The following is a 26,104-nucleotide window of genomic DNA, read 5'->3' on the forward strand; positions in this document are numbered from 1 at the left end:
ATCTGCTGCTAATCACAGTCTGTAGGTTTGGCAAATTCTTGGATGTAGTTTATCTCCAGCGGGGTGTGCTCTGAGGTGATGAGGACCTCTGCTCAGGTTCGTCTGCACTGACACTGGAGATCAAGCACCAGCTAACCTGGACATAAAGGAGACTAGGAATGTAATGAGACACATGAAGGATCATTAATTAAAGAAGAAGGTGAGAGAGAGAGAGAGAGAGAGAGAGAAATAAAGAGAAGTCCAACTTTTCTGGCTAGCTTGCCTCATATAGCAACACTTCAACATGAAGCAGTACAGACGTGCTGAGTTATTGATGAAGGTGACCAGGTTCAAGGCTGTTAGAGTTCCTTATGTCACTTGGATATTGGATATGTGCATTAACCAGCTTCCATATTATTTTACCATAATTTCAAGCCAAGAGCATCAATATGTATGTATTACCAAAGGTCAGAAAAGAATGATTCTTCACTATATAGAAATTCACAACATGTAGGTAATGAGACTGAGAAGAGATGAGTTGTATTATTTTTAGGGGTTCAAGCACGCAGTGCTGAAACCCTATTGTAATTGTTAGGATTTTTAGGGGTTCAAGCACGCAGTGCTGAAACCCTATTGTAATTGTTAGGATTTTTAGGGGTTCAAGCACGCAGTGCTGAAACCCTATTGTATTTGTTAGGATTTTTAGGGGTTCAAGCACGCAGTGCTGAAACCCTATTGTATTTGTTAGGATTTTTATTATTATTATTATTATTATTATTATTATTCTCCACTCAAACTGTTCGTGCAGCCCAAACCGTAAGGCCTAGAAAGCTGAAATTTGGTCAGAATGTAGTAGTCCGGCCTTCTTGTCAGATACCGAGTCTCGACCCAATCGACCTAACGGGGGCGCTACAGCGCAAAAAACTAAAATTTTGGACATTTTTGGCCGTAAATCGTAAACCGTTAGCCGTAGACTCAAAAACATGGCATTGTTGCAATCCTTGGGTTAGCCCGAACAAAAGTGCACGGCGCCTTTTTGGGGTCTACGACGCACCGTTTTCTCGCAAAATCGAGCTATATCCGAAACCTACTTTTGCGAACTAGTCCTAGGATTTTCAACCAATCAGAACCAAACCAATTCATAAATATTCCCTGGACACTCAATATCAATAATTATCAAAAAAAAGTTGAAATTTCAATTCTTACGCGAAACAGTATGCCAAAAAGCGTCTATGCTAACGTTAGCCAAATGCTATTTTGACTATAACTCTTGAACGGAATGAGATATCTTCACCAAACTCGGTACACATATGTACGAGCTCAATCTTTGGTCAAATCAAAAAAATTGCACATCTCTGCCACTTGGGGGCGCTATAAGATAGAAAAAACACATAAATTGCTATAACTAGGCAACCGTTGGCTCGATCGACTTGAAAATCGGTATGCAGTGTCTTGGTCTGAAGGGGCACAAGTACCTATGAGGACATTTGCATATCTCAAAAAACATGGCCGCCATTGGCCAAACAAATTTAAGCACCTATTTGAAAGGGTTAACGGATGTTGATCGGAACGAAACTCGCTGGGTACGTTCGACTCATGAACCTTAAGGTCTGTAAGAATTTTGAAAGAAATCGGCCACTAGTTGGCGCTAACGAGTTTTATGGCTCTGTAATCACGTGGTGTTTCACATATCAACACAATATGCATATCATTTGATAGATCTCCTCGTAATGCACAACTTTGCCTCAAGAACCATTGCTGTCAATCAAATCGTTCAATTGTTATTCACAAATATGTTAAAAACCTACTTTTGCGAACTAGTCCTAGGTTTTTTGCCCGATCGGAACCAAACCACTGCAGTAATATTCTGTGGACTCTCTAGATCAATAATTATTAAAAAAATGTTGAATTTTGTCCTTTGGTTAGCTGTAACCGGGTAATTTAGAAAAAGGGGTGTGGCCAAACATACCCCAAAGCCTATAAAACCTAAAGGAAAACTCAAAACTGTATGAAACTCAGTGAAATCATGTATCAGGTGACTCTTAACAAGCATGCAAAGTTTCATGGAGATCAGACCATAGGTGGCGCTATAACAGTAGAAAAGGTCTCAAAACACAAGATTTATATGGTAAATGGCCCCAAATTGTTTGAAAATGCTCATATATTCACTCAAAAACACTAAATCTTCATATCATATGATAGATCTCCTCATTCTGAACAACTTTGCCTCTGGGACCAATGTTGTCAATAAAGCTGTTAATTAAATATTCAAGATTATTTTAAAAAGTTACTTTGGCATACTTGTGATACGGTTTAAGATGAAAATCAATAAAACCACTGAAGTACAATTCTGTAGACTCTGAAGGTCAATAATTATCAAAAACATGTTGAACAATTGCATTTGGACAACTATAAACCAGTAATTTTATAATATGTTCTTTTCATAGTGTACACAAAGGCCTATTAATACAAACAGAAAGCCCACACATTATCAAAACTGTGTAAAACAATGCATAATTTCATTCTAAACAAGCATGCAAAATTTAAGAGAGATTGGGCAAAAAAAAAAAAAAAAACACTATAACAGTTATGTTTAAAAACAGTGTTGCTTGAGTAAATGCAATTTATAACCTCTAGATGGCAGTGGAAGACCACTAATGGGCTCATTCAGTTAAGTTGAACAGTACTGTTGAAAGGATTCATGAATTCATCCCAAAACATTAAAAATGTAACTGTTATAACATTTTAAATCTCATTGAGTCAATGTTTTCCATTTTGTTCTTACAGATATATCAGTTTTTACTATTTTGCCACATTGTGATTACAGTTTAACCTGAAAATGACATCTAAACTCTTAAAAAGAGAAGACTTGCAATAAGTTTATTGTCACCTATCACTTATTTCAAATACCTATATCTGCAACAAAATGTTTGTGCATGTATATGTGTGTCTTTCTGTGTGTGTGTGTGTGCATATGCTTATAGAGTATACATATATTAGTCTAATCATTTACTTTCAGTGTGTGTGTCTGTCTGTTAACCTGTTCTCCATTTTGGATGTGTTTAAATGTCATCCATGCATCCAGGTTGGCTCAGACCACCTCAGAGGCCTTAATGTGCTTGAACCCCGGTAAATGCTGCTTGCAGCTTTAATTATTATTATTATTATTATTATTATTATTCTCCACTCAAACTGTTCGTGCAGCCCAAACCGTAAGTCCTAGAAAGCTGAAATTTGGTCAGAATGTAGTAGTCCGGCCTTCTTGTCAGATACCGAGTCTCGACCCAATCGGCCTAACGGGGGCGCTACAGCGCAAAAAACTAAAATTTTTGACATTTTTGGCCGTAAATCGTAAACCGTTAGCCGTAGACTCAAAAACATGGCATTGTTGCAATCCTTGGGTTAGCCCGAACAAAAGTGCACGGCGCCTTTTTGGGGTCTACGACGCACCGTTTTCTCGCAAAATCGAGCTATATCCGAAACCTACTTTTGCAAACTAGTCCTAGGATTTTCAACCAATCAGAACCAAACCAATTCATAAATATTCCCTGGACACTCAATATCAATAATTATCAAAAAAAAGTTGAAATTTCAATTCTTACGCGAAACAGTACACCAAAAAGCGTCTATTCTAAAGTTAGCCAAATGCTATTTTGACTATAACTCTTGTACGGAATGAGATATCTTCACCAAACTCGGTACACATATGTATGAGCTCAATCTTTGGTCAAATCAAAAAAATTGCGCATCTCTGCCACTTGGGGGCGCTATAAGATAGAAAAAACACATAAATTGCTATAACTAGGCAACCGTTGGCTCGATCGACTTGAAAATCAGTATGTACTGTCTTGGTCTGAAGGGGCACAAGTACCTATGAGGACATTTGCATATCTCAAAAAACATGGCCGCCATTTGCCAAACAAATTTAAGCACCTATTTGAAAGGGTTAACGGATGTTGATCGGAACGAAACTCGCTGGGTACGTTCGACTCATGAACCTTAAGGTCTGTAAGAATTTTGAAAGAAATCGGCCCCTAGTTGGCGCTAACGAGTTTTATGGCTCTGTAATCACGTGGTGTTTCACATATCAACACAATATGCATATCATTTGATAGATCTCCTCGTAATGCACAACTTTGCCTCAAGAACCATTGCTGTCAATCAAATCGTTCAATTGTTATTCACAAATATGTTAAAAACCTACTTTTGCGAACTAGTCCTAGGTTTTTTGCCCGATCGGAACCAAACCACTGCAGTAATATTCTGTGGACTCTCTAGATCAATAATTATTAAAAAAATGTTGAATTTTGTCCTTTGGTTAGCTGTAACGGGGTAATTTAGAAAAAGGGGTGTGGCCAAACATACCCCAAAGCCTATAAAACCTAAAGGAAAACTCAAAACTTTATGAAACTCAGTGAAATCATGTAACAGGTGACTCTTAACAAGCCTGCAAAGTTTCATGGAGATCAGACCATAGGTGGCGCTATAACAGTAGAAAAGGTCTCAAAACACAAGATTTATATGGTAAATGGACTCAAATTGTTTGAAAATGTTCATATATTCACTCAAAAACACTAAATCTTCATATCATATGATAAATCTCCTCATTCTGAACAACTTTGCCTCTGGGACCAATGTTGTCAATAAAGCTGTTAATTAAATATTCAAGCTTATTTAAAAAAGTTACTTTGGCATACTTGTGATACGGTTTAAGATGAAAATCAATAAAACCACTGAAGTACAATTCTCTAGACTCTGAAGGTCAATAATTATCAAAAACATGTTGAACAATTGCATTTGGGCCACTATAAACCAATAATTTTATAATATGTTATTTGCATAGTGTACACAAAGGCCTATTTATACAAACAGAAAGCCCACAAATTATCAAAACTGTGTAAAATAATGCATGATTTCATTCTAAACAAGCATGCAAAATTTAAGAGAGATTGGGCAAAAAAAAAAAATTACAACACTATAACAGTTATGTTTTAAAACACAGTGTTGTTTGAGTAAATGCAATTTATAACCACTAGATGGCAGCGGAAGACCACTAATGGGGTCATTCAGCTAGTTAAACAGTACTGTTTTCATGAAGTCATGCCAAAACATTAATAAATTAACTGTTATAACATTTTAAATCTCATTGAATTGATGTTTTCCATTTTGTTTATACAGATGTATCAGTTTTTTCCATTTTGCCACATTATGATTACAGTTTAACCTGAAAATGACATCTAAACTCTGAAAAAGAGAAGACTTGCAATAATTTTATTTCACCTATCACTTATTTCAAATACCTATATCTGCAACAAAATGTTTGTGCATGTATATGTGTGTCTTTGTGTGTGTGTGTGTGTGCATATGCTTATAGAGTATACATATATTAGTCTAATCATTTACTTTCAGTGTGTGTGTCTGTCTGTTAACCTGTTCTCCATTTTGGATGTGTTTAAATGTCATCCAAACATTCAGGTTGGCTCTGACCACCCCAGATGCCTTAAATGCTTGAACCCCGGTAAAATGCTGCTTGCAGCTTTAATTATTATTATTATTATTATTTTTCCGCCTTAAAACTGAACGGGCAGCCCAAACCGTAAGGCCTAGAGACTTGAAACTTGGTCAAAAGGTAGTAGTCTTGCTCGCTACTCAGGCGCAAAGATCCGGCCCAATCGGCCAGTGGGGGGCGCTACAGCGATCAAAAATGCGTTTTTGCTAATAGCTCCTAAACCGCTTGTGATAGAGCCAAAAATTTAACATTTCTGGAATCCGTGGGTCATGCGAAATTAAAAACGGTCACTCTGATTTTGGGTCTAGGAGGCCTCGTTTTTTCGCAAATTTGACGTATGTCCAAAACCTACTTTTGCGAACTAGTCCTAGGTTTTTCGCCCAATCTGAACCAAACCACTGCAGAAATGTTCTCTGTCCAGTGAATATCAATAATTATCAAAAAAAAGTAGAAATTTCGACTCACTGTCGTAATGGGATGCCAAAATGTTCGAAAGTCGAGGACCAATTTTACGCAACAGGCTATAACTCATGAATGAAATGAGATATCTAAACCAAACTCGCTGAACATTTGTATGAGCTAAAACTTTGGTCAAATAAAAAAAATTGCACACCTCTGCCACTTGGGGGCGCTATAAAAAGAAAAAAACACATAAATGGCTATAACTAAGCAATCATTGGCTTGATCGACTTGAAAATTGGTATGCAGTGTCTTGGTCTGAAGGGACACAAGTACCTATGAGGACATTTGCATATCTCAAAAAACATGGCCGCCATTGGCATAACAATTTTAAGCACCTATTTGAAAGGGTTAACGGATGTTGATCAGAACGAAACTCGCTGGGTACATTCGACTCATGAACCTTAAGGTCTGTAAGAATTTTGAAAGAAATCGGCCACTAGTTGGCGCTAACGAGTTTTATGGCTCTGTAATCACGTGGTGTTTCACATATCAACACAATATGCATATCATTTGATAGATCTCCTCATAATGCACAACTTTGCCTCAAGAACCATTGCTGTCAATCAAATCGTTCATTAATTATTCACAAATATGTTAAAAACCTACTTTTGCGAACTAGTCCTAGGTTTTTTGTCCGATCGGAACCAAACCACTGCAGTAATATTCTGTGGACTCTTTAGATCAATAATTATCAAAAAAATGTTGAATTTTGTACTTTGGTTAGCTTTAAAGGGGTAATTTAGAAAAGGGGTGTGGCCAAACATACCCCAAAGCCTATAAAACCTAAACGAAAACTCAAAACTTTATGAAACTCGGTGAAAATATGTAATAGGTGACTCTTAACAAGCATGCAAAGTTTCATGAAGATCGGACCATAGGTGGCGCTATATGATAGATCTCCTCATTCTGAACAACTTTGCCTCTGGGACCAATGTTGTCAATAAAGCTGTTAATTAAATATTCAAGATTATTTAAAAAAGTTACTTTGGCATACTTGTGATACAGTTTAAGATGAAAATCAATAAAACCACTGAAGTACAATTCTCTAGACTCTGAAGGTCAATAATTATCAAAAACATGTTGAACAATTGCAATAATATGTTCTTTTCATAGTGCACACAAAGGCCTATTAATACAATCAGAAAGCCCACAAATTATCAAAATAGGTGGCGCTATAACAGTAGAAAAGGTTTCAAAACACAAGATTTATATGGTAAATGGCTTCAAATTGTTTGAAAATGTTCATATATTCACTCAAAAACACTAGATCTTCATATCATATGATAAATCTCCTCATTCTGAACAACTTTGCCTCTGGGACCAATGTTGTCAATAAAGCTGTTAATTAAATATTCAAGATTATTTAAAAAAGTTACTTTGGCATACTTGTGATACGGTTTAAGATGAAAATCAATAAAACCACTGAAGTACAATTCTCTAGACTCTGAAGGTCAATAATTATCAAAAACATGTTGAACAATTGCATTTGGGCAACTATAAACCAATAATTTTATAATATGTTATTTGCATAGTGTACACAAAGGCCTATTAATACAAACAGAGAGCCCACAAATTATCAAAACTGTGTAAAATAATGCATAATTTCATTCTAAACAAGCATGCAAAATTTAAGAGAGATTGGGCAAAAAAAAACAACAACACTATAACAGTTATGTTTAAAACCAGGGTTGTTTGAGTAAATGCAATTTATAACCACTAGATGGCAGCGGAAGACCACTAATGGGCTCATTCAGCTAAGTTGAACAGCACTGTTTTCATGAATTCTTGCCAAAACATTAATAAATTAACTGTTATAACATTTTAAATCTTACTGAATCAATGTTTTCCATTTTGTTCATACAGATGTATCAGTTTTTACAATTTTGCCACATTATGATTACAGTTTAACCTGAAAATGACATCTAAACTCTAAAAAAGAGAAGACTTGCAATAAGTTTATTGTCACTTATCACTTATTTCAAATACCTATATCTGCAACAAAATGTGTGTGTGTGTGTGTGTGTGTGTGTGTGTGTGTGTGTGTGCATATGCTTATAGAGTATACATATATTAGTCTAATCATTTGCTGTCAGTGTGTGTGTCTGTCTGTTAGCCTGTTCTCCATTTTGGATGTGTTTAAATGTCATCCAAACATCCAGGTTGTCTCTGACCACCTCAGAGGCCTTAATGTGCTTGAACCCCGGTAAAATGCTGCTTGCAGCTTTAATTAGGGGTTCAAGCACGCAGTGCTGAAACCCTATTGTATTTGTTAGGATTTTTATTATTATTATTATTATTATTATTATTATTATTATTCTTCTGCCCTAGAACTGAACGTGCAGCCCAAACCGTAAGGCGTAGAGAGCTGAAATTTGGACAGATCGTAGAGCTCAATTTGGGGAGAACTTATCAAAGTCTCAGTCCAATCGGCCTAACGGGGGCGCTACAGCGCAAAAAACAAAAATTTTGGACATTTTTGGCCGTAAATCGTATACCGTTAGCCGTAGACTCAAAAACATGGCATTGTTGCAATCCTTGGGTTAGCCCGAACAAAAGTGCACGGCGCCTTTTTGGGGTCTACGACGCACCGTTTTCTCGCAAAATCGAGCTATATCCGAAACCTACTTTTGCGAACTAGTCCTAGGATTTTCAACCAATAAGAACCAAACCACTTCATAAATATTCCCTGGACACTCAATATCAATAATTATTAAAAAAAAGTTGAAATTTCAATTCTTACGCGAAACAGTACGCCAAAAAGCGTCTATGCTAACGTTAATCAAATACTATTTTGACTATAACTCTTGAACGGAATGAGATATCTTCACCAAACTCGGTACACATATGTATGAGCTCAATCTTTGGTCAAATCAAAAAAATTGCGCATCTCTGCCACTTGGGGGCGCTATAAGATAGAAAAAACACATAAATTGCTATAACTAGGCAACCGTTGGCTCGATCAACTTGAAAATCGGTATGCACTGTCTTGGTCTGAAGGGGCACAAGTACTTATGAGGACATTTGCATATCTCAAAAAACATGGCCGTCATTGGCCAAACAATTTTAAGCACCTATTTGAAAGGGTTAACGGATGTTGATCGGAACGAAACTCGCTGGGTACGTTCGACTCATGAACCTTAAGGTCTGTAAGAATTTTGAAAGAAATCGGCCACTAGTTGGCGCTAACGAGTTTTATGGCTCTGTAATCACGTGGTGTTTCACATATCAACACAATATGCATATCATTTGATAGATCTCCTCGTAATGCACAACTTTGCCTCAAGAACCATTGCTGTCAATCAAATCGTTCAATTGTTATTCACAAATATGTTAAAAACCTACTTTTGCGAACTAGTCCTAGGTTTTTTGCCCGATCGGAACCAAACCACTGCAGTAATATTCTGTGGACGCTCTAGATCAATAATTATTAAAAAAATGTTGAATTTTGTCCTTTGGTTAGCTGTAACCGGGTAATTTATAAAGAGGGGTGTGGCCAAACATACCCCAAAGCCTATAAAACCTAAAGGAAAACTCAAAACTGTATGAAACTCAGTGAAATCATGTATCAGGTGACTCTTAACAAGCATGCAAAGTTTCATGGAGATCAGACCATAGGTGGCGCTATAACAGTAGAAAAGGTCTCAAAACACAAGATTTATATGGTAAATGGCCCCAAATTGTTTGAAAATGCTCATATATTCACTCAAAAACACTAGATCTTCATATCATATGATAGATCTCCTCATTCTGAACAACTTTGCCTCCGGGACCAATGTTGTCAATAAAGCTGTTAATTAAATAATCAAGATTATTTTAAAAAGTTACTTTGGCATACTTGTGATACGGTTTAAGATGAAAATCAATAAAACCACTGAAGTACAATTCTCTAGACTCTGAAGGTCAATAATTATCAAAAACATGTTGAACAATTGCATTTGGGCAACTATAAACCAGTCATTTTATAATATGTTCTTTTCATAGTGCACACAAAGGCCTATTAATACAAACAGAAAGCCCACAAATTATCAAAACTGTGTAAAATAATGCATAATTTCATTCTAAACAAGCATGCAAAATTTAAGAGAGATTGGGCAAAAAAAAATAACACTATAACAGTTATGTTTAAAAACACAGTGTTGTTGGAGTAAATGCAATTTATAACCACTAGATGGCAGCGGAAGACCACTAATGGGCTCATTCAGTAAAGTTGAACAGTACTGTTGAAAGGATTCATGAATTCATGCCAAAACATTAAAAAATGAACTGTTATAACATTTTAAATCTCATTGAGTCAATGTTTTCCATTTTGATCATACAGATATATCAGTTTTTACAATTTTGCCACATTATGATTACAGTTTAACCTGAAAATGACATCTAAACTCTTAAAAAGAAAAGACTTGCAATAAGTTTATTATCACCTATCACTTATTTCAAATACCTATATCTGCAACAACATGTTTGTGCATGTATATGTGTGTCTTTGTTTGTGTGTGTGTGTGTGTGTGTGTGTGTGTGTGTGTGTGTGTGTGAGAGCATATGCTTATAGAGTATACATATATTAGTCTAATCATTTACTTTCAGTGTGTGTGTCTGTCTGTTAGCCTGTTCTCCATTTTGGATGTGTTTAACTGTCATCCATGCATCCAGGTTGGCTCAGACCACCTCAGAGGCCTTAATGTGCTTGAACCCCGGTAAATGCTGCTTGCAGCTTTAATTATTATTATTATTATTATTTTTCCGCCTTAAAACTGAACGGGCAGCCTAAACCGTAAGGCCTAGAGAGCTGAAACTTGGTCAAAAGGTAGTAGTCTTGCTCGCTACTCAGGCGCAAAGATCCGGCCCAATCGGCCAGTGGGGGGCGCTACAGCGATCAAAAATGCGTTTTTGCTAATAGCTCCTAAACCGCTTGTGATAGAGCCAAAAATTTAACATTTCTGGAATCCCTGGGTCATGCGAAATTAAAAACGGTCACTCTGATTTTGGGTCTAGGAGGCCTCGTTTTTTCGCAAATTTGACGTATGTCCAAAACCTACTTTTGCGAACTAGTCCTAGGTTTTTCGCCCAATCTGAACCAAACCACTGCAGAAATGTTCTCTGTCCAGTGAATATCAATAATTATCAAAAAAAAGTAGAAATTTCGACTCACTGTCGTAATGGGATGCCAAAATGTTCGAAAGTCGAGGACCAATTTTACGCAACAGGCTATAACTCATGAATGAAATGAGATATCTTAACCAAACTCGCTGAACATTTGTAGGAGCTAAAACTTTGGTCAAATAAAAAAAATTGCACACATCTGCCACTTGGGGGCGCTATAAAAAGAAAAAAACACATAAATGGCTATAACTAGGCAACCGTTGGCTCGATCGACTTGAAAATTGGTATGCAGTGTCTTGGTCTGAAGGGGCACAAGTACCTATGAGGACATTTGCATATCTCAAAAAACATGGCCGCCATTGGCCAAACAATTTTAAGCACATATTTGAAAGGGTTAACGGAGGTTGATCGGAACGAAACTCGCTGGGTACGTTCGACTCATGAACCTTAAGGTCTGTAAGAATTTTGAAAGAAATCGGACACTAGTTGGCGCTAACGAGTTTTATGGCTCTGTAATCACATGGTGTTTCACATATCAACACAATATGCATATCATTTGATAGATCTCCTCATAATGCACAACTTTGCCTCAAGAACCATTGCTGTCAATCAAATCGTTCATTAATTATTCACAAATATGTTAAAAACCTACTTTTGCGAACTAGTCCTAGGTTTTTTGTCCCATCGAAACCAAACCACTGCAGTAATAATCTGTGGACTCTCTAGATCAATAATTATCAAAAAAATGTTGCATTTTGTACTTTGGTTAGCGTTAAAGGGGTAATTAAGAAAAGGGGTGTGGCCAAACATACCCCAAAGCCTATAAAGCCTAAAAGAAAACTCAAAACTTTATGAAACTTGGTGAAAACATGTACCAGGTGACTCTTAACAAGCATGCAATGTTTCATGGAGATCGGACCATAGGTGGCGCTATAACAGTTGAAAAAGCCTCAAAAACACACATTTTCAATAGAAAATGATCACAATTTGTAGAACATGTTCATACATTCACACAAACACTAGATCTTCATATCATATGATAGATCTCCTCTTTGTGAACAACTTTGCCTCAAGGAGCAAAGATGTCAATCAAATCGTTCAATTGTTATTCACAAATATGTTAAAAACGTACTTTTGCGAACTAGTTCCAGGTTTTTTACCCGATCGAAACCAAACCACTGCAGTAATTTTCTCTGGACTCTCTAGATCAATAATTATCAAAAAAATGTTGAATTTTGTCCTTTGGTTAGCTATAACTGGCTAAATTAGAAAAGGGGCGTGACCAAAATACCCAAAAGCATATAAAACCTAAACGAAAACTCAAAACTTTATGAAAATTGGTGAAATCATGTAACAGGTGACTCTTAACAAGCATGCAAAGTTTCATGGAGATCGGACCATAGGTGGCGCTATAACAGTAGAAAAGGTCTCAAAACACAAGATGTATATGGTAAATGGCCTCAAATTGATTGAAAATGCTCATATTTTCACTCAAAAACACTAGATCTTCATATCATATGATAGATCTCCTCATTCTGAACAACTTTGCCTCTGGGACCAATGTTGTCAATAAAGCTGTTAATTAAATATTCAAGATTATTGCAAAAAGTTACTTTGGCAAACTAGTGATAGGGTATAAGCTGAAAATCAATAAAACCACTGAAGTACAATTCTCTAGAATCTGAAGGTCAATACTTATCAAAAACATGTTGAACAGTTGCATTTGGACAACTATAAACCAGTAATTTTTGTCCATACAGATATATCAGTTTTTACAATTTTGCCACATTGTGATTACAGTTTAACCTGAAAATGACATCTAAACTGTTAAAAACTAGTTTAATAATTTAATTTCAGTGTTTGTGTCTGTCTGCCAGCCTATTCTTCATTATGGATGTGTTTAACTGTCATCCATGCATCCAGGTTAGCCGAAACCACCTCAGAGGCCTTAAATGCTTGAACCCCGTAAAATGCTGCTTGCAGCTTTAATATCTATTTGTATTTCATCCTTTTTTTTTCTTTAGCAGATCTCAAAATTATTGATTTGTATGTCATACTTTATAGTATTTTCATTCCTCAATTTACCTAAGCATGGAAATATCGATTTGACTGACAAAAAAAAATATTTAGTTTAATTTTTTTAAAGACAAAATAAGTTTCATATTATAGTTTTTTTTTTAATTCTTGTTTTATAAATGTTACATTAAAAAAGTTACAAAAACAGTTTTTTTTTTTTATAAAGCACAAAGGTTTTCAGCAATTCATTTTTGCTTTGATTTTTACCCTGTTTGACTTTTAATACAGTGCTTAAAATTGCCATTTAATAATTTATAGAATAAGTGAAATGAGTCCATTTCTTCTTCTTATGAGAAATCACAAAGGAGTTTCTGTAAATTCCCTGATGTTCTAGCACAGAAACTGCTCCTTAGCTTTTATGATTGAATTAAATCACCTCAATTTGAAAGTTTAATAGTTTCACTAAAAGTCATTTTATCAAGACCTTTTAAGAAAATGATAAAGCAGTAATTACACAGAAATGGGCTCATGTTGTCGAGTAGGTTTTGTAAAGTTTAGAAGCAACTGCTTCAAATGGGTGCCGTCAAGTTCAGTAACTTGGCCTGCTTTTCCAGGTTTTTGGGGTTTTTTTTGCCTCTCCTCATTCATTTACAACTGGCTTTTAAGCTTTTAAGGCAGAGTAAATGTGACTAAGACTTTTTAGTATTGTTCTTTAAAAATGTTTGCTTGAGTCACAATGCAGCTAAAATGCTTTTGCGTGACTTTGTGGTAAAATGTTTGGCATCTCAAAACTCTTATGTTGCAGCCAGGGTTGAACCAGCATGAAGGAAATTTCAGTTTATGGCAGATTTTGACCATTTAGCTGTGTGATTTCCTAGAACTAACTTACTGATTTATTTAGTATGTTGTGTGTGCTTCATGCTTTGCTGCAAGTGTGACAGATGTACAGATGAAATTGAGCGAGAAAGCAACAGGAAGTCTGCAAAGAAAGTGACAAACAAGCCTCTGTCAAAATTGGTTGATGATCCTTCATCTGTGATGGATTATTTATGTTGTGTCTGAAACATTATGTGAGCCTTCATAATTACTTGTAACTCAATTTTTTATCAGCATCATTCAAGTCTCAGGATCAAACGGCAAATGCGCTGTGGTTCATAATGGACAGTTCTTTGCTGTCAGTGGGGTTAAGTGTTTCAAGACTTGAAAGTAGTACACCGGATTCAAAAGGGGATGTTTTCAGTTCAGTTTTTTGTTACATCCTAGCTCAGGTAAACTCAAAGACACGTGGATCTATTATACTATTACAGTGCTGTCAGCTGTCATTTAGCATGATTTTATATTGAGTGATTGGAGCTTTTACTATTACAGTGCTGAATACAAGTACCAGGGACCGCTCTGTGTACATCGCTTATTACATCCGAGATCAAATGACACATCCAAGATGATATCATCATGCTAATCAGGATCTGGCTAATTCGGTTCTTCAAACGTCCCGGCTGTTGATGATTAGTATGGCTGGATTGAGTTATCTGAGATAATTGTGCTTTCATGGGTTGGTTTAAAAGGGGTTATGGATCAATACTCTAAACCACAATCGGCAATGCAGCGATTGGCTGGCGGCAAGACAGCAATGAAATGACATCATATAATTTAAAAAAGACACCTGATGAAAAACTTGACAAATTTCTGCACTTTTATAAGGAAAAAGCCAAGAAAACAAAACGACATAAATGTTACAATAGATTAAATTAAAATTAAATTAAATTAAATTTACAATTTAAATGTATGCATTTAGCAGACGCTTTTATCCAAAGCGACTTACAGTGCTTTCAGGCTATCAGTTTTTACCTATCATGTGTTCCCGGAGGATTGAACCCCCAACCTGAGCGCAATGCTCTACCACTTGAGCTACAGGAACACGGATAATAGATAACTGAAATGTGCACAGTTTTTATTTAATTTAAAATTTTTACATGATTTACATGACATTTTTATTTCAACGTAGTAATAAGCAATTCATATTTCGCTCCATCAAGCCACTCCCATAATAGCTGTCATCACTCAAACGAATGCACGACTCTACATTATTTGTGTGTAAGACTCTAATACAATTATGAAGAAATTATTTTAGGACAAATCTTTCAGTGAGGAAAACTGGCTCTGTCTATAGTATTAAAGACTACGCAACGTTATTATATTATCTTTAATTTTTTAATTATTATTATTTTGAATTACTGTCGCTGGATCAGTTATAGTATCTATCTAGTAGCGATAAAGTAAACTAGCGGTGGTGGCGGACATATTTTAAGTATCAATTCTGCGTGAAAACATTTTTTTAAATCGGTAAACAACACTAAAAATTATATTGTTGAATTACTTCTTCATTGACAAACCAATCTGAAAAGTTCTACAGCTGATCTAAGTGTCAGTCTTTTGGTGATGGCGTAAGTTCAGTTGATGATCAGTTGTTTTTTTTTTTTAGGTGAACTTCGTAGTATGTCAGCTCTGTGCCCTGCTCACGGCCGTGTGGTTCAGGCTCTATCTGCACCCCAGCAAGACCAGTCCATTTGTGCGGCATGTGGTGGCCACATTGCTGGGCATCTACTTTGCCCTCTTCTGCTTTGGCTGGTGAGTATGTGCCTGCTGTCCACACTGACACATCCCTCTCTGTGTGTCCACAAGTAAACTGAAACCAGTTTTTGCTTGTACTCCCTGCTGCTTGACTGCAGGATTAGTGCTGGTGTGACTTTCCAGAAAGATACAACAGACGCCAATCAATAGAAAATGTAGCAGCCTGTGAAACGACAAACATTTGATACAGCACAAACAAACAGCTTATAGGACAATAAAGAGAGCTGAAGCTGACATCTGTATTACACTGTCAAGTATCAAATTCTGTGGTTGTAAATACACCTGTATGACTCCCTCAGTTGAGTGCAACAGGGACTGGACAATGTTTCTGAGCCTTGGTTCAAAATTAATTGAAACCAAAAAAGCATTTGAAAAATTGAAAACAGAAATACAGGTTTTCATAGTTACAATGAATTTTTTCTGATTGGTTGGTCCCATTTTTGTATTGTGAGTGGAATAACATTGTTTATAATTAAAAAATTAGGTCTAAATAAATATTTTTTATTTATTTATACTTTTTTTTTTTTTAAATAACCTTTTTTTAAAAGAAGGTTTAAAGATTTTTTTAATGCTGCGCTTTTCCCCCCACAATATTTTATATTCCGAAAATACTTCACATCGTTATATAAGTTTTTATGTCTGATCATATGATTTACTTTAGTTAAATTTAATGACATTTAATAATAACAATAATAAAATGAGTAATAAAATTAATAAAAACAATAAAAAACATTTTCTTTTTCAATTCCAGTAGGCCTATACTTTGCAAAAACTTTTGCGGGAAACAGCTGGTGTTTTTAATTGTATTAATGGAGTAACATTACAAAAAGTCTTGTCGATACCAACATAGTTTTATATACATTAGTATCTGTGTTGTGAGCTTCACTATCGACCCACAAAAGCTTGTATTGATGGTGACTAAAATCCGGAGCTCATTAACGTCTCATTTAATAAGACAAATAGATCAATGGCCCACACTCATGATAATAAAGGATAGATAAACTTCTGGCTGCTAATTACTGGCATCTTTTCAAACCCTTGTTAAAGTGTCCGTGTTTGTGTACGTGTGTGCTTAAGTGTGTCTGACAGATAAGCTTCCATAAAGCATTTTTTCTTTACATAAAGACATGGTTCCCTTTGGTGAGTCTGGGTAAATGAAATTCAGCTCATTTCTACTTAAATGTGGACAAGCCAAAATCTCAAAAACTGTTAGTCAAGCCAATGTTTCAATAACATGTGAAATTAAAACCCTTTAAATTAATAATGGTTCTTTAGTCCGGTTTTTATGCTGATATAGATGATGTGCATTTACATCTAGGCTTTTATTTACCTCTATCAAAAATTAGAGAGAAATTTGAATTGGAGTCTCTATTAGAGTTCGAGTCCTCCCTCTCATTTTTCATTGAGTGGTTGTATACTTTCAAAGTATGATTTGAGAGTGTCCTCTTATGTGCTGTACTAATAGAAATAACATTTTCTCTCTCTTCTGCAGGTATGCTCTTCATTTCCTGCTCCAGAGCGGCATTACTTATGGCATAATGATTCTGACCGGAGTCGAGCACATGCACAAGTCAGTCCATCATTTTACAACTATAACAACATTGAAAATACTCTAAAGTGCTTTGAATTAACAACCTTATTTTTATGATTTGGTTTGGTTTTTAACTTGCATAGCGTTGAAGGCAACGTTTTAAAAAAGTGACTCCTTTTACTGTTAAAGAGACCATGAAATGTCTGGACAAGTGCATTGTTGACTGCACAAAAATGGCTTCAAAGCTAATTAACTGAATATACTACTAAATTATACTATTAAGTGATACTAAAATGATAGTGCACTACTATTTTATACTAAAAATTTGAAATTTATCAGGTCTTTATTAAAAATGTCTCCAACTATTCAGCAGAGCTTGTACTCCCTGCACAAAGGAAAAAGGTTTGTGTCGTATTTTTCATCAAAGTGAACTCTGCCATTCAGAGTCCTGGGTTCGTAAAGGTTTTTCTTATGCTCACCAATGTTGCATTTATGTGGTCAAAACTGCAGTGAAAACATTAATATTATGAAATAATATTTATACTCAATATTAAAATTTATCAAAACAGTTGTGCTGCTTCATATTTTTGGGAAAACAATGATCATTTTTATTTCAGGATTCTTCGATAAATAGAAACTTCAAAAGAACATCATTTACTTGAAATGTTTTGTTCAATTTTATATGTCAATTTAATGCATAATTGCTAAATGAAAGTATTAATTGAAAAGACAAAGCACATACTAACAACATAATTTTGAAACCTAACAGTGGTTCTGCCTCTGAACTGATTTTCCATTTTATTTGACACCAGTTTTCATTTTTAAACCCAGTCAATCCCTTATGGATAAAATAATGGTATTATTATTATTATTTTTTTGTTATTGCATATCCTGTTTCACTAGAAAATATATGACCACACAGAAGTAAAATTGGTTGTAAACACCATTACATTCAAAACATTTTACTTTACATTCAGTAGAACATGGAACAGATGTTTTTGAATCCTTCATGACCCCCTTTTCTTTCTTAAGTTGAACAGAGGTCCGCGCTAATTTAAGTAGTCCCCTCTCAGAGCCAGACTCTGCTGATGAAAGATTGAAAACTGACCCAGAGATAATTATAATGAGAAAGAGATCATTCTCTTCACCCGCTGACCATCAGTCACTGTCCTCCTCCCTGGTCTAATAAAATCTTCCATTATTCCCCCTCTGCCATCTCCTGCCAGCTGCCAGAAACTTTTCACTAGGTGGTAAATATAAAACTGCCTCACTGTCTGACTTCTGCCAGACGGCCCTTTAGGGACGTTTTGTTTCTAATGAGGTGATATCACTGTCTTCGGATGATTCAAGGCTAGTTGTTGAGGTAAAAAAATCTTCCTCCTCCTTTTTTTCTGTCTTCTGTTGGTGGGTTGTGTAGAAATGCTACTCATGTTACTGGTTTTGTTGTTTTGGGAAACATACGGTGGTTGAGACCATTCTATTTTTGGCATTCATTTGGGGGACAAACTGTTTTGCAGACCTGCAAAACACTCGCATTGTTGAATGGAAAGTGTGCGCATGACACACAGCCCTGGTCTATCTTTGTACTCACACCTGCAGTGTCTGGGGACCTGAGCTGAATGTGTCATCACTCCAGCGCCTGTGTGTGTGTGTGAATAAGAAATAATGAGAATGACTGGGAGCTTCTGTTATTCTAGTCTCTGTTAGCTTCATCTGCTTTTCCCTATCTTTGTCTGTGAGATTAACAGATCTTGCATTTTAAAACCACAGTCACTGGACTAATGGACAGAACACAACAGAGTTGTTTGTGGCTGCTGTCTGATACTAAACTCTCCGTCAGTATGTTTGCATGCACAACAGAAAAGCACTTATGTGACGTTCATGTTTTCATGCATCGGTTCACACTGCTTTTTCCACCGTCTTAGACATGACTCAGAAAACAAAGTAGAATATACAGTTAAGCTTGTTTAACTTCCTACTTAATCCATTAAACAAAACCAGTAACCTGGTAAAAAGCATGATCAGAGGACAAAGGAGTTTTGTGACAGACTGACTGTCCATTTATCCTATTTATCCTGATTAAACAGTTTCTTACATGAGTAGCAGACTGTACATATAGCGCATAATTAAATGGTATATTAAGTATTATTTGCAATTCAAATTATTTTACGATATGAAGAGAGGCGACAAATCCACTCTCACTGTCCACAACATTATTCGAAGGCCCCATAACTTTTCCAGTTGTTTGGGATTTGTTTTAGAATTTGAAAATAGAACTTTCTAGACAAATTTGTATTCATTAAAAATGTCCATGACGTTTTATGATTTGAATAATTTGTATGACTATTCCAGGTCTATAAATCTTCTAAAATTAGACTTCCTCATATATCCAGATTCTTTAAGACAGTGGACACTCTAGTATATATAATTTTTTTATTTTATTGCTTTATTTTGTATTATTTTGTATAATTATGTAAATATTCAAATATGTGCCTCAATTTGCAATCCAGGGTTCCAGAGAGCCATATAAAATACCATACAGACTGAGCAGACACCTCAATCAGCGATAATGAAACGCCTCTATGGCACTAGCAGTTTCACCTGTGGTTGTGTGTTTGACAATGTGTGGCTTTTCATCTTCTGTCTTCATTAAAAAAAATGTCTGCATCATACAAGAATAGGGAGCAATAATGTCATTCATTAGTGTAGAAAGTAATGTTTATACACACACACACACACACACATACACACACACACACATAGACACACACAGTCTGCTGTTCATCCTCTGCATATCAAAAGCCCTCATCACAGCTGAGAGTACATTTCTGGAAATATCACTGAGCTCTTTGTTAGCCTATTTAAAAAAATATATTTTTTTGTTTCTGGGATTTAATGGATCATAAATGATATCAAAGCTCTTTTAAAACTACAATTTATGTATATCATCTGAAGAAAAATGGTTGTAAGTGCATTAATAGAATCCATCAAATCTTTGTTTCAAAATAAAAGGATTACATGCCTAGATACTTACAATCTTATTATGTTTTTATAAAGTGCAAAAAAAAAGTGCTCAGTGCATCAGGAATGTCTTGCCATGTAAAACCTGCTGTTTGGTTCACATTGCAGATACTGTTTGGTGGTCGCCCTGGGTTATCTAAGCTTCTGCCAAATCACCCGGGTTTACGTCTTTGATTACGGAATGTACTCTGCAGATTTCACAGGGTAAGAATACGCCTTTCTGTGTGAAGTTTCGAAGCTTCATTCTCTGTGTTGTCTACTCGCATCTCTCTTATTTTTCTCCCTGACAGGCCGATGATGGTCATCACACAGAAGATAACCAGTGTGGCTTTTGAGATCCATGATGGTGAGTGTGTGTGTGTGTGTGTGTGTGTGTGTGTTTGGTTAAAGTTTAGAATACACAGGAATGAAGCATTAGGATTCTGCTGTTGTGATCGTCAGATGTGCTGGCGAAGGGCCTGAGAAACTAATTAAAGAAATGGAAGGCAGTGGGGATGAAATGAAAGCAAATGAAAACAAGCCACCCTCCTTCTCTTCACCCCTCTATTGTTCCACAGGGTGACAGATTACCCTTATGATGTGTGCTCCCCACGCCACACTTCTTAGTAATACCGTTATCTCTAATTCATTTCTTTGTCCTCTGCTGAGTTCAGCTGCTCCTTTGTCATGCAGATTCTTCTAAACAGAGCAGATTCCCTTAAGATTTACTCTGTTTTGTCCTCACTGAATGTCTAATGCAAGAGTAGGACTGGACAAGATGTTGTTGATCAGATTTTACTGGTACTGTTTATGCTGCACATAGTTATGTTGAATTTTTGTTGTTTTCAATTTGTCTTTGTTTTAGTTTTTTAGTTTTTGTTTTATTTTTGTTTAACGTATATCGTTTTAATTTAGTTTTTGTTACATGTTTAACATAAATTTTTTCGACAGTTTAGTTATCATTTAATACAAACAAAGACAAGAACTAGAAGAACTTAATAACTTATGAATAGGTGTTGTTGATACTTGAGGCATTCATATAGAAATAAATTGATGTGCTGTCCCAAAAGTGCCAGCTATCAGTTTTAGCTCCTAAATATCCATTTGTAATATTAGTTTTACTGCGTTAAGTCTGTTTTTAACTCCTGTTACACAACATGATGCTTTTTTGCACTGATGTCAGACATCTCATTCATTTGTTATGAATGATTGTATCTTCTAGTGTTCATCATAGTCCAGACAAATATAGAACATAATCCAAATGAGATGAAGCACCTTTCATTTGGAAAGTATTTAATTCAGTGGATTACCCAGAAATGGGCAATACCATGTGATTTATTATTTTACATATAAAGCAATTCTCATTGATTTTCAGTACGAATAACTATATTGTGATATATTCTGTTTCTCCGATATAAAATTATTTGTTTTGTGAGCTGTATGCCAGGACTTTTATAAAGTGGTTTCACTCGCTTGTTGCCCTGAATAACCTGTCACTGATATTCCCTATGGTCTGTAGGACACTTATAGGACAAATTCTCCCATAGAAGTCCTCTGTGGTGCTTATTGTGGGTGAAGCTCTGTCTCTGCACTGCTGCTGCTCACTGAGTCAGCCATAAACCGTAATGAAAGCATTTTAAGTGGCTCGTCTTGTTATGCACACAAGGGTGGTGATAAAACAACACAAAATTATTCAAGCCACTTACCCTGGGTCGCCCCTTCCTTGTCTTATCGTGCAGGAAGACAAACAACTGAAGCAGGGGAGATTCATGAGTCGACCACATGAACTCTGAGCCAAGTCAGTTTACAGCACATCTCTCCCCTCTCTAATTATCTCTGTAAATCAGGAAGAGGCCAGCGAGTGTTAGATGAAACTCACAAGCTAAGAATTTGTGCGCCTATGGTCATTTTGAATAATATACTGGTCCGCCTTTTCTATGCAGTTAACTTGAATGTGGCCTGAAGCTTTATTTGCTTTACTTTGCTTTTTAGCTTTGCTTTTATTATGGATGTTTGTATTGATGTTGTGTGTGTGTGTGTGTGTGTGTGTGTGTGTGTGTGTTTGTTTGTTTGTTTACAGGAATGGCAAGGAAAGAAGATCAACTAAACCAAGGTCAAAAACTGTTGGCCATAAGGTATGAAGATTTAAAAGACTGTTGATTGTTGACAATAAAAAGACTAAATTAATTGAAGGAATGTATTATTATTTTTTTGATTGGGAGTGTCTAACTGTGTTCTCAAAAACTTTTGTCCTTTATATTTAAGCTATCTCAAGTCCTCTTTACTAGTTGTGATGTTATTCTGGTCTTAGTGCATCATGCTGTATTTGTGTGTCATTCAGACGGATGCCCAGTTTATTGGAGTACTTCAGTTACAACTGTAATTTCATGGGGATTTTGGCTGGTCCCACCTGCTCCTATAACGATTACATTGCCTTCATCGAGGGCACCCCCTATCGCCACAGAGACCTTGAGATCAAAGGAAAAGTCAATGGGAAGAGCAGACTGAATGACCCTTCACCAAATGTTTGTTTTATTAAGTTGTTTATATTATTATTTTTTTTTTTATGATATCACATTATACACCAATTCATGTAACAGAGAGCTTAAATGTTGAACAAATGTTGCCATACATTATCATTCAAAAATTTGGGTAAAGATATTAGGCATTTAATTAATCAAAAATACAGTAATACAGTAAAATACAGTAATATTGTGAAAAATATATATTTTAATTTTATACAACCATTTTCTACTTTGTTTTAAAATGACATTTATTCCTGTAAAGCTGAATTTTCAGCATCATTAGTCCAGTCTTGAGCATCACATGATCCTTCAGAAATCATTCATGTTGATTTTGGGCTCAAGAAACGCTTCTTATTGATGCTGATAACAGTTATACTACTTAATATACTACTTAAAACTGTGATGCATACATTTATTTTATTTACATTAATTTCAGGAATCTTTGATCAAAAGAATAGCATTTCTTTGCTTTAGAAATCTTTACTCTCATATTTTATCAATTTAATGCATCCTTGTTGAACAACAGTAAAAAATCCCCTCACCCCAAACTTTTGAACAGAAATGTACATATTATCTACAGTATGTTTTATTCAAAACTATTAAGTTGTGCATTTCTTAACAGACAGAGGTCATCCGGAAACTGGCCACCTGCTTCATCTCTCTGCTGGTCTTCCTCTCCGTCTGCAAAGTCTGTCCTGTGGAGCGTAACGTTGATGATGATTTTATTGCCACCACACCCTTCTATGCTCAGGTGGTCTACCTGTATTTGTCCATGCTGACCACCCGGCCTAAATACTACTTTGTTTGGACTCTGGGTGCGTGGACTTCCTGCCTCTCCTTCTCTTCCCATCTGGCTAGATTTCTCTCTCTTTTTCTTGTTTTGATTTTATTATTGAAAGTTATCGGTTTGTCTCATTTGTCTCTTTGCTTCTGTTATGATGATGGATATCATGTTTTGATATTTTTTGCTCATTCACAGAGGCATCATGCTCTTATTTGTCTGACGGAATAAGACTTGTCCAATCTGCATATATTATATATACATACTAGGCTAGTCAAATCTTTGCAGATTGATCGTGTCTTATTCCCCCCTCAGAAAAATAATTGACCCCTCATTTCAAAGAGGCATGACAGTTCTTTTATTAATCTGTTTTCCTATTTCCAAGTTGTCCTTTCTCTCCCCAAATGTGTTATATATGTGTCTTGTTGAACAATCCTGGAAAGAATAATTTAATCAAGCACAAACCGTAGTTTGTTTTTCACGTTTCACCGTTATTGTTTATGCCGTGCCTTGGGCATGATTAATTACACATTAGGATGCATCATCCATCACTGGTTGTGTTGACCCATTTGAATTGGGATCAACAGCTTACACAACACAGAGTTAGTCCATATGACTTGGGTTTTACTGCCCTCTTTAGACTAAAGATGGAACTAAAACTCCTATTAGAATGTAGTTATTCAATTTATGTAGTAGGTTCTGACATGGTAAGATAAAAAAAAACTAAATACTTGCTCCATTATAAATACACCTTATATAAAGGTAGAAACAACCTTAGTGCTGTGTATCATTGGTTTCATAACATATATTATATCTGATGTGAGTATCTTGACACTCATGCTGTCTTTCTGAATAGCTGATGCCATCAATAACGCAGCAGGATTTGGATTTAATGGCTATGACAGTAATGGTTTGCCTCGATGGGATCTCATTTCCAACCTAAGGATCATGAATATCGAGGTCAGTTCAATTGCTCTTAAGTTGATGTTTTTTCCCCTCCTCTGAGGGAATCGGAAGTGTTTTAATCAGTTAAGTCAACTCTTATATTTTCAGCTTGCCACCAGCTTTAAGGTATTCCTGGACAACTGGAACATTCAAACAGCACATTGGCTTAAAAGGTGAGAACTGGAAGAGCGCATTTTGCTATTGAACACGACCATTCAAACGTTTGGGGTCGGTAAGATTTTTATGCTTTTAAAGCATTCTTTTGTATTCACCAAAGCTGCATTTATTTGATCAAAACTACTGTAAAAACATAAATATTGGGAGATATCATTACCGTTTAAAATAACTGTTTTCCACTTTAATATATTTAAAAACGTAATTTATTCATTTGATGACTAATAATAAAATTAGAATATTAGAAAATTAGAATAAGCTAATTTTCAGCATCATTACTTCAGTCTTCAGTGTCACACGATCCTTCAGAAATCATTCTAACATGCTGATTTGCTGCTCAAGAAACATTTCTGTTATTATGTTTTTGACATAACATTTTTGGTGCTCAGTATTTTTGTGGAGACTATGATAGATTCTTTGATGAATAGAAAGTTCAAAAGAACCACATTTATTTGCTATAAAAATCTTTTTGGTAACATTGTATGTTTTGATCGATTTAATGCATCCTAATCAATAAAATGCTAATTGCTTTAAATTGAAAAAAATCACACTGACCCCTGACTTTTTGAATGGTAGTGTGATTACAGTACCTGTCACTAGTCCTCTACCTTCATGATTTAATGAATGCTGTGCTTGTTTTAATTATTGTGTGTCCTAGATTGAGTGATCTCAGTAATCTCTGTGTGAGATGGCTCCATCTACTGGTGCTTTTTCACAATGATCCAGTTTAGTAATAATTAACATGGTGTCATTATGAGCAAACAGAGTAACAACTGATACTGTAAGCATAGAAGTATAAGCATTAGATGAAGGATCATTTCCTTCCTCTTTTTATTTATAATGCTAGTATGATTATTTTATATTGTTTTATTATGTGTGACACTGTGTGTTGTCTTGTAGGGTGTGTTATGAACGTTGTCCCTACAACCCCACAGCTGCAACCTTCCTGCTGTCAGCCATGTGGCATGGGGCTTACCCGGGCTATTATCTCACCTTCCTGACTGGCATCGTCATCACTCTCGCAGCCAGAGCTGTGAGTGACATTACATCCTACCAAATATGACGTACACTTCACATAGGGAATATTCCTGCGCCTTTTATTTAATCTTGCCATTTGCTTGGCCATAAAGAGCACAGGGATTTATTTGTTTATTTTTGTAAATGACAATTGTAAAAAAAAAAAAAGTTTTTGATTATCATTGCTTGGGTTTCTGGGCGCTGTCAGTTGGTATTCCTCACTTTTTTAATGTCTTGTTTCCTATTCTCCTTCAGGTGAGACACAATGTAAGACCATACTTCTTGGGTTCACCAACTCTCAAGTTTGTGTATGATGTCATCACATGGGCGGCTACACAGATTGCCATTTGTTACACCGTGATTCCATTTGTTCTGCTTTCTGTTGGCCCCTCGCTCAAGTTCTACAGGTGGGAAGGACAACCAAAAACGGATAC

At 35.8% G+C, this 26,104-nt stretch overlaps 1 protein-coding gene and 1 long non-coding RNA gene across 2 annotated transcripts in view; one reads left to right on the top strand and one right to left on the bottom strand.

Annotated features, from left to right (window-relative positions):
- Positions 1–26,104, top strand: part of LOC127938727 (lysophospholipid acyltransferase 2) — a 39,303-nt gene that overhangs the window by 11,917 nt on the left and 1,282 nt on the right. The window contains exons 2-12 of the mRNA XM_052535553.1: positions 15,549–15,694; positions 17,190–17,267; positions 20,358–20,453; positions 20,540–20,595; positions 22,309–22,363; positions 22,570–22,753; positions 23,376–23,568; positions 24,391–24,494; positions 24,588–24,652; positions 25,554–25,686; positions 25,926–26,077. Coding sequence (XP_052391513.1) covers positions 15,549–15,694; positions 17,190–17,267; positions 20,358–20,453; positions 20,540–20,595; positions 22,309–22,363; positions 22,570–22,753; positions 23,376–23,568; positions 24,391–24,494; positions 24,588–24,652; positions 25,554–25,686; positions 25,926–26,077 — 1,262 coding nt within the window. The remainder of the gene's footprint in view (positions 1–15,548; positions 15,695–17,189; positions 17,268–20,357; positions 20,454–20,539; positions 20,596–22,308; positions 22,364–22,569; positions 22,754–23,375; positions 23,569–24,390; positions 24,495–24,587; positions 24,653–25,553; positions 25,687–25,925; positions 26,078–26,104) is intronic.
- LOC127938728 (uncharacterized) lies at positions 3,279–11,900 on the bottom strand. Its single transcript, XR_008148782.1, has 3 exons — positions 11,699–11,900; positions 8,572–9,288; positions 3,279–3,462 (listed from the first exon to the last, which is right to left on the bottom strand). It is a non-coding gene; the product is annotated as an uncharacterized LOC127938728 (long non-coding RNA).

Source organism: Carassius gibelio, chromosome A20 (assembly GCF_023724105.1).
Source record: "Carassius gibelio isolate Cgi1373 ecotype wild population from Czech Republic chromosome A20, carGib1.2-hapl.c, whole genome shotgun sequence".
In the NCBI taxonomy this organism is placed as follows: domain Eukaryota; kingdom Metazoa; phylum Chordata; class Actinopteri; order Cypriniformes; family Cyprinidae; genus Carassius; species Carassius gibelio.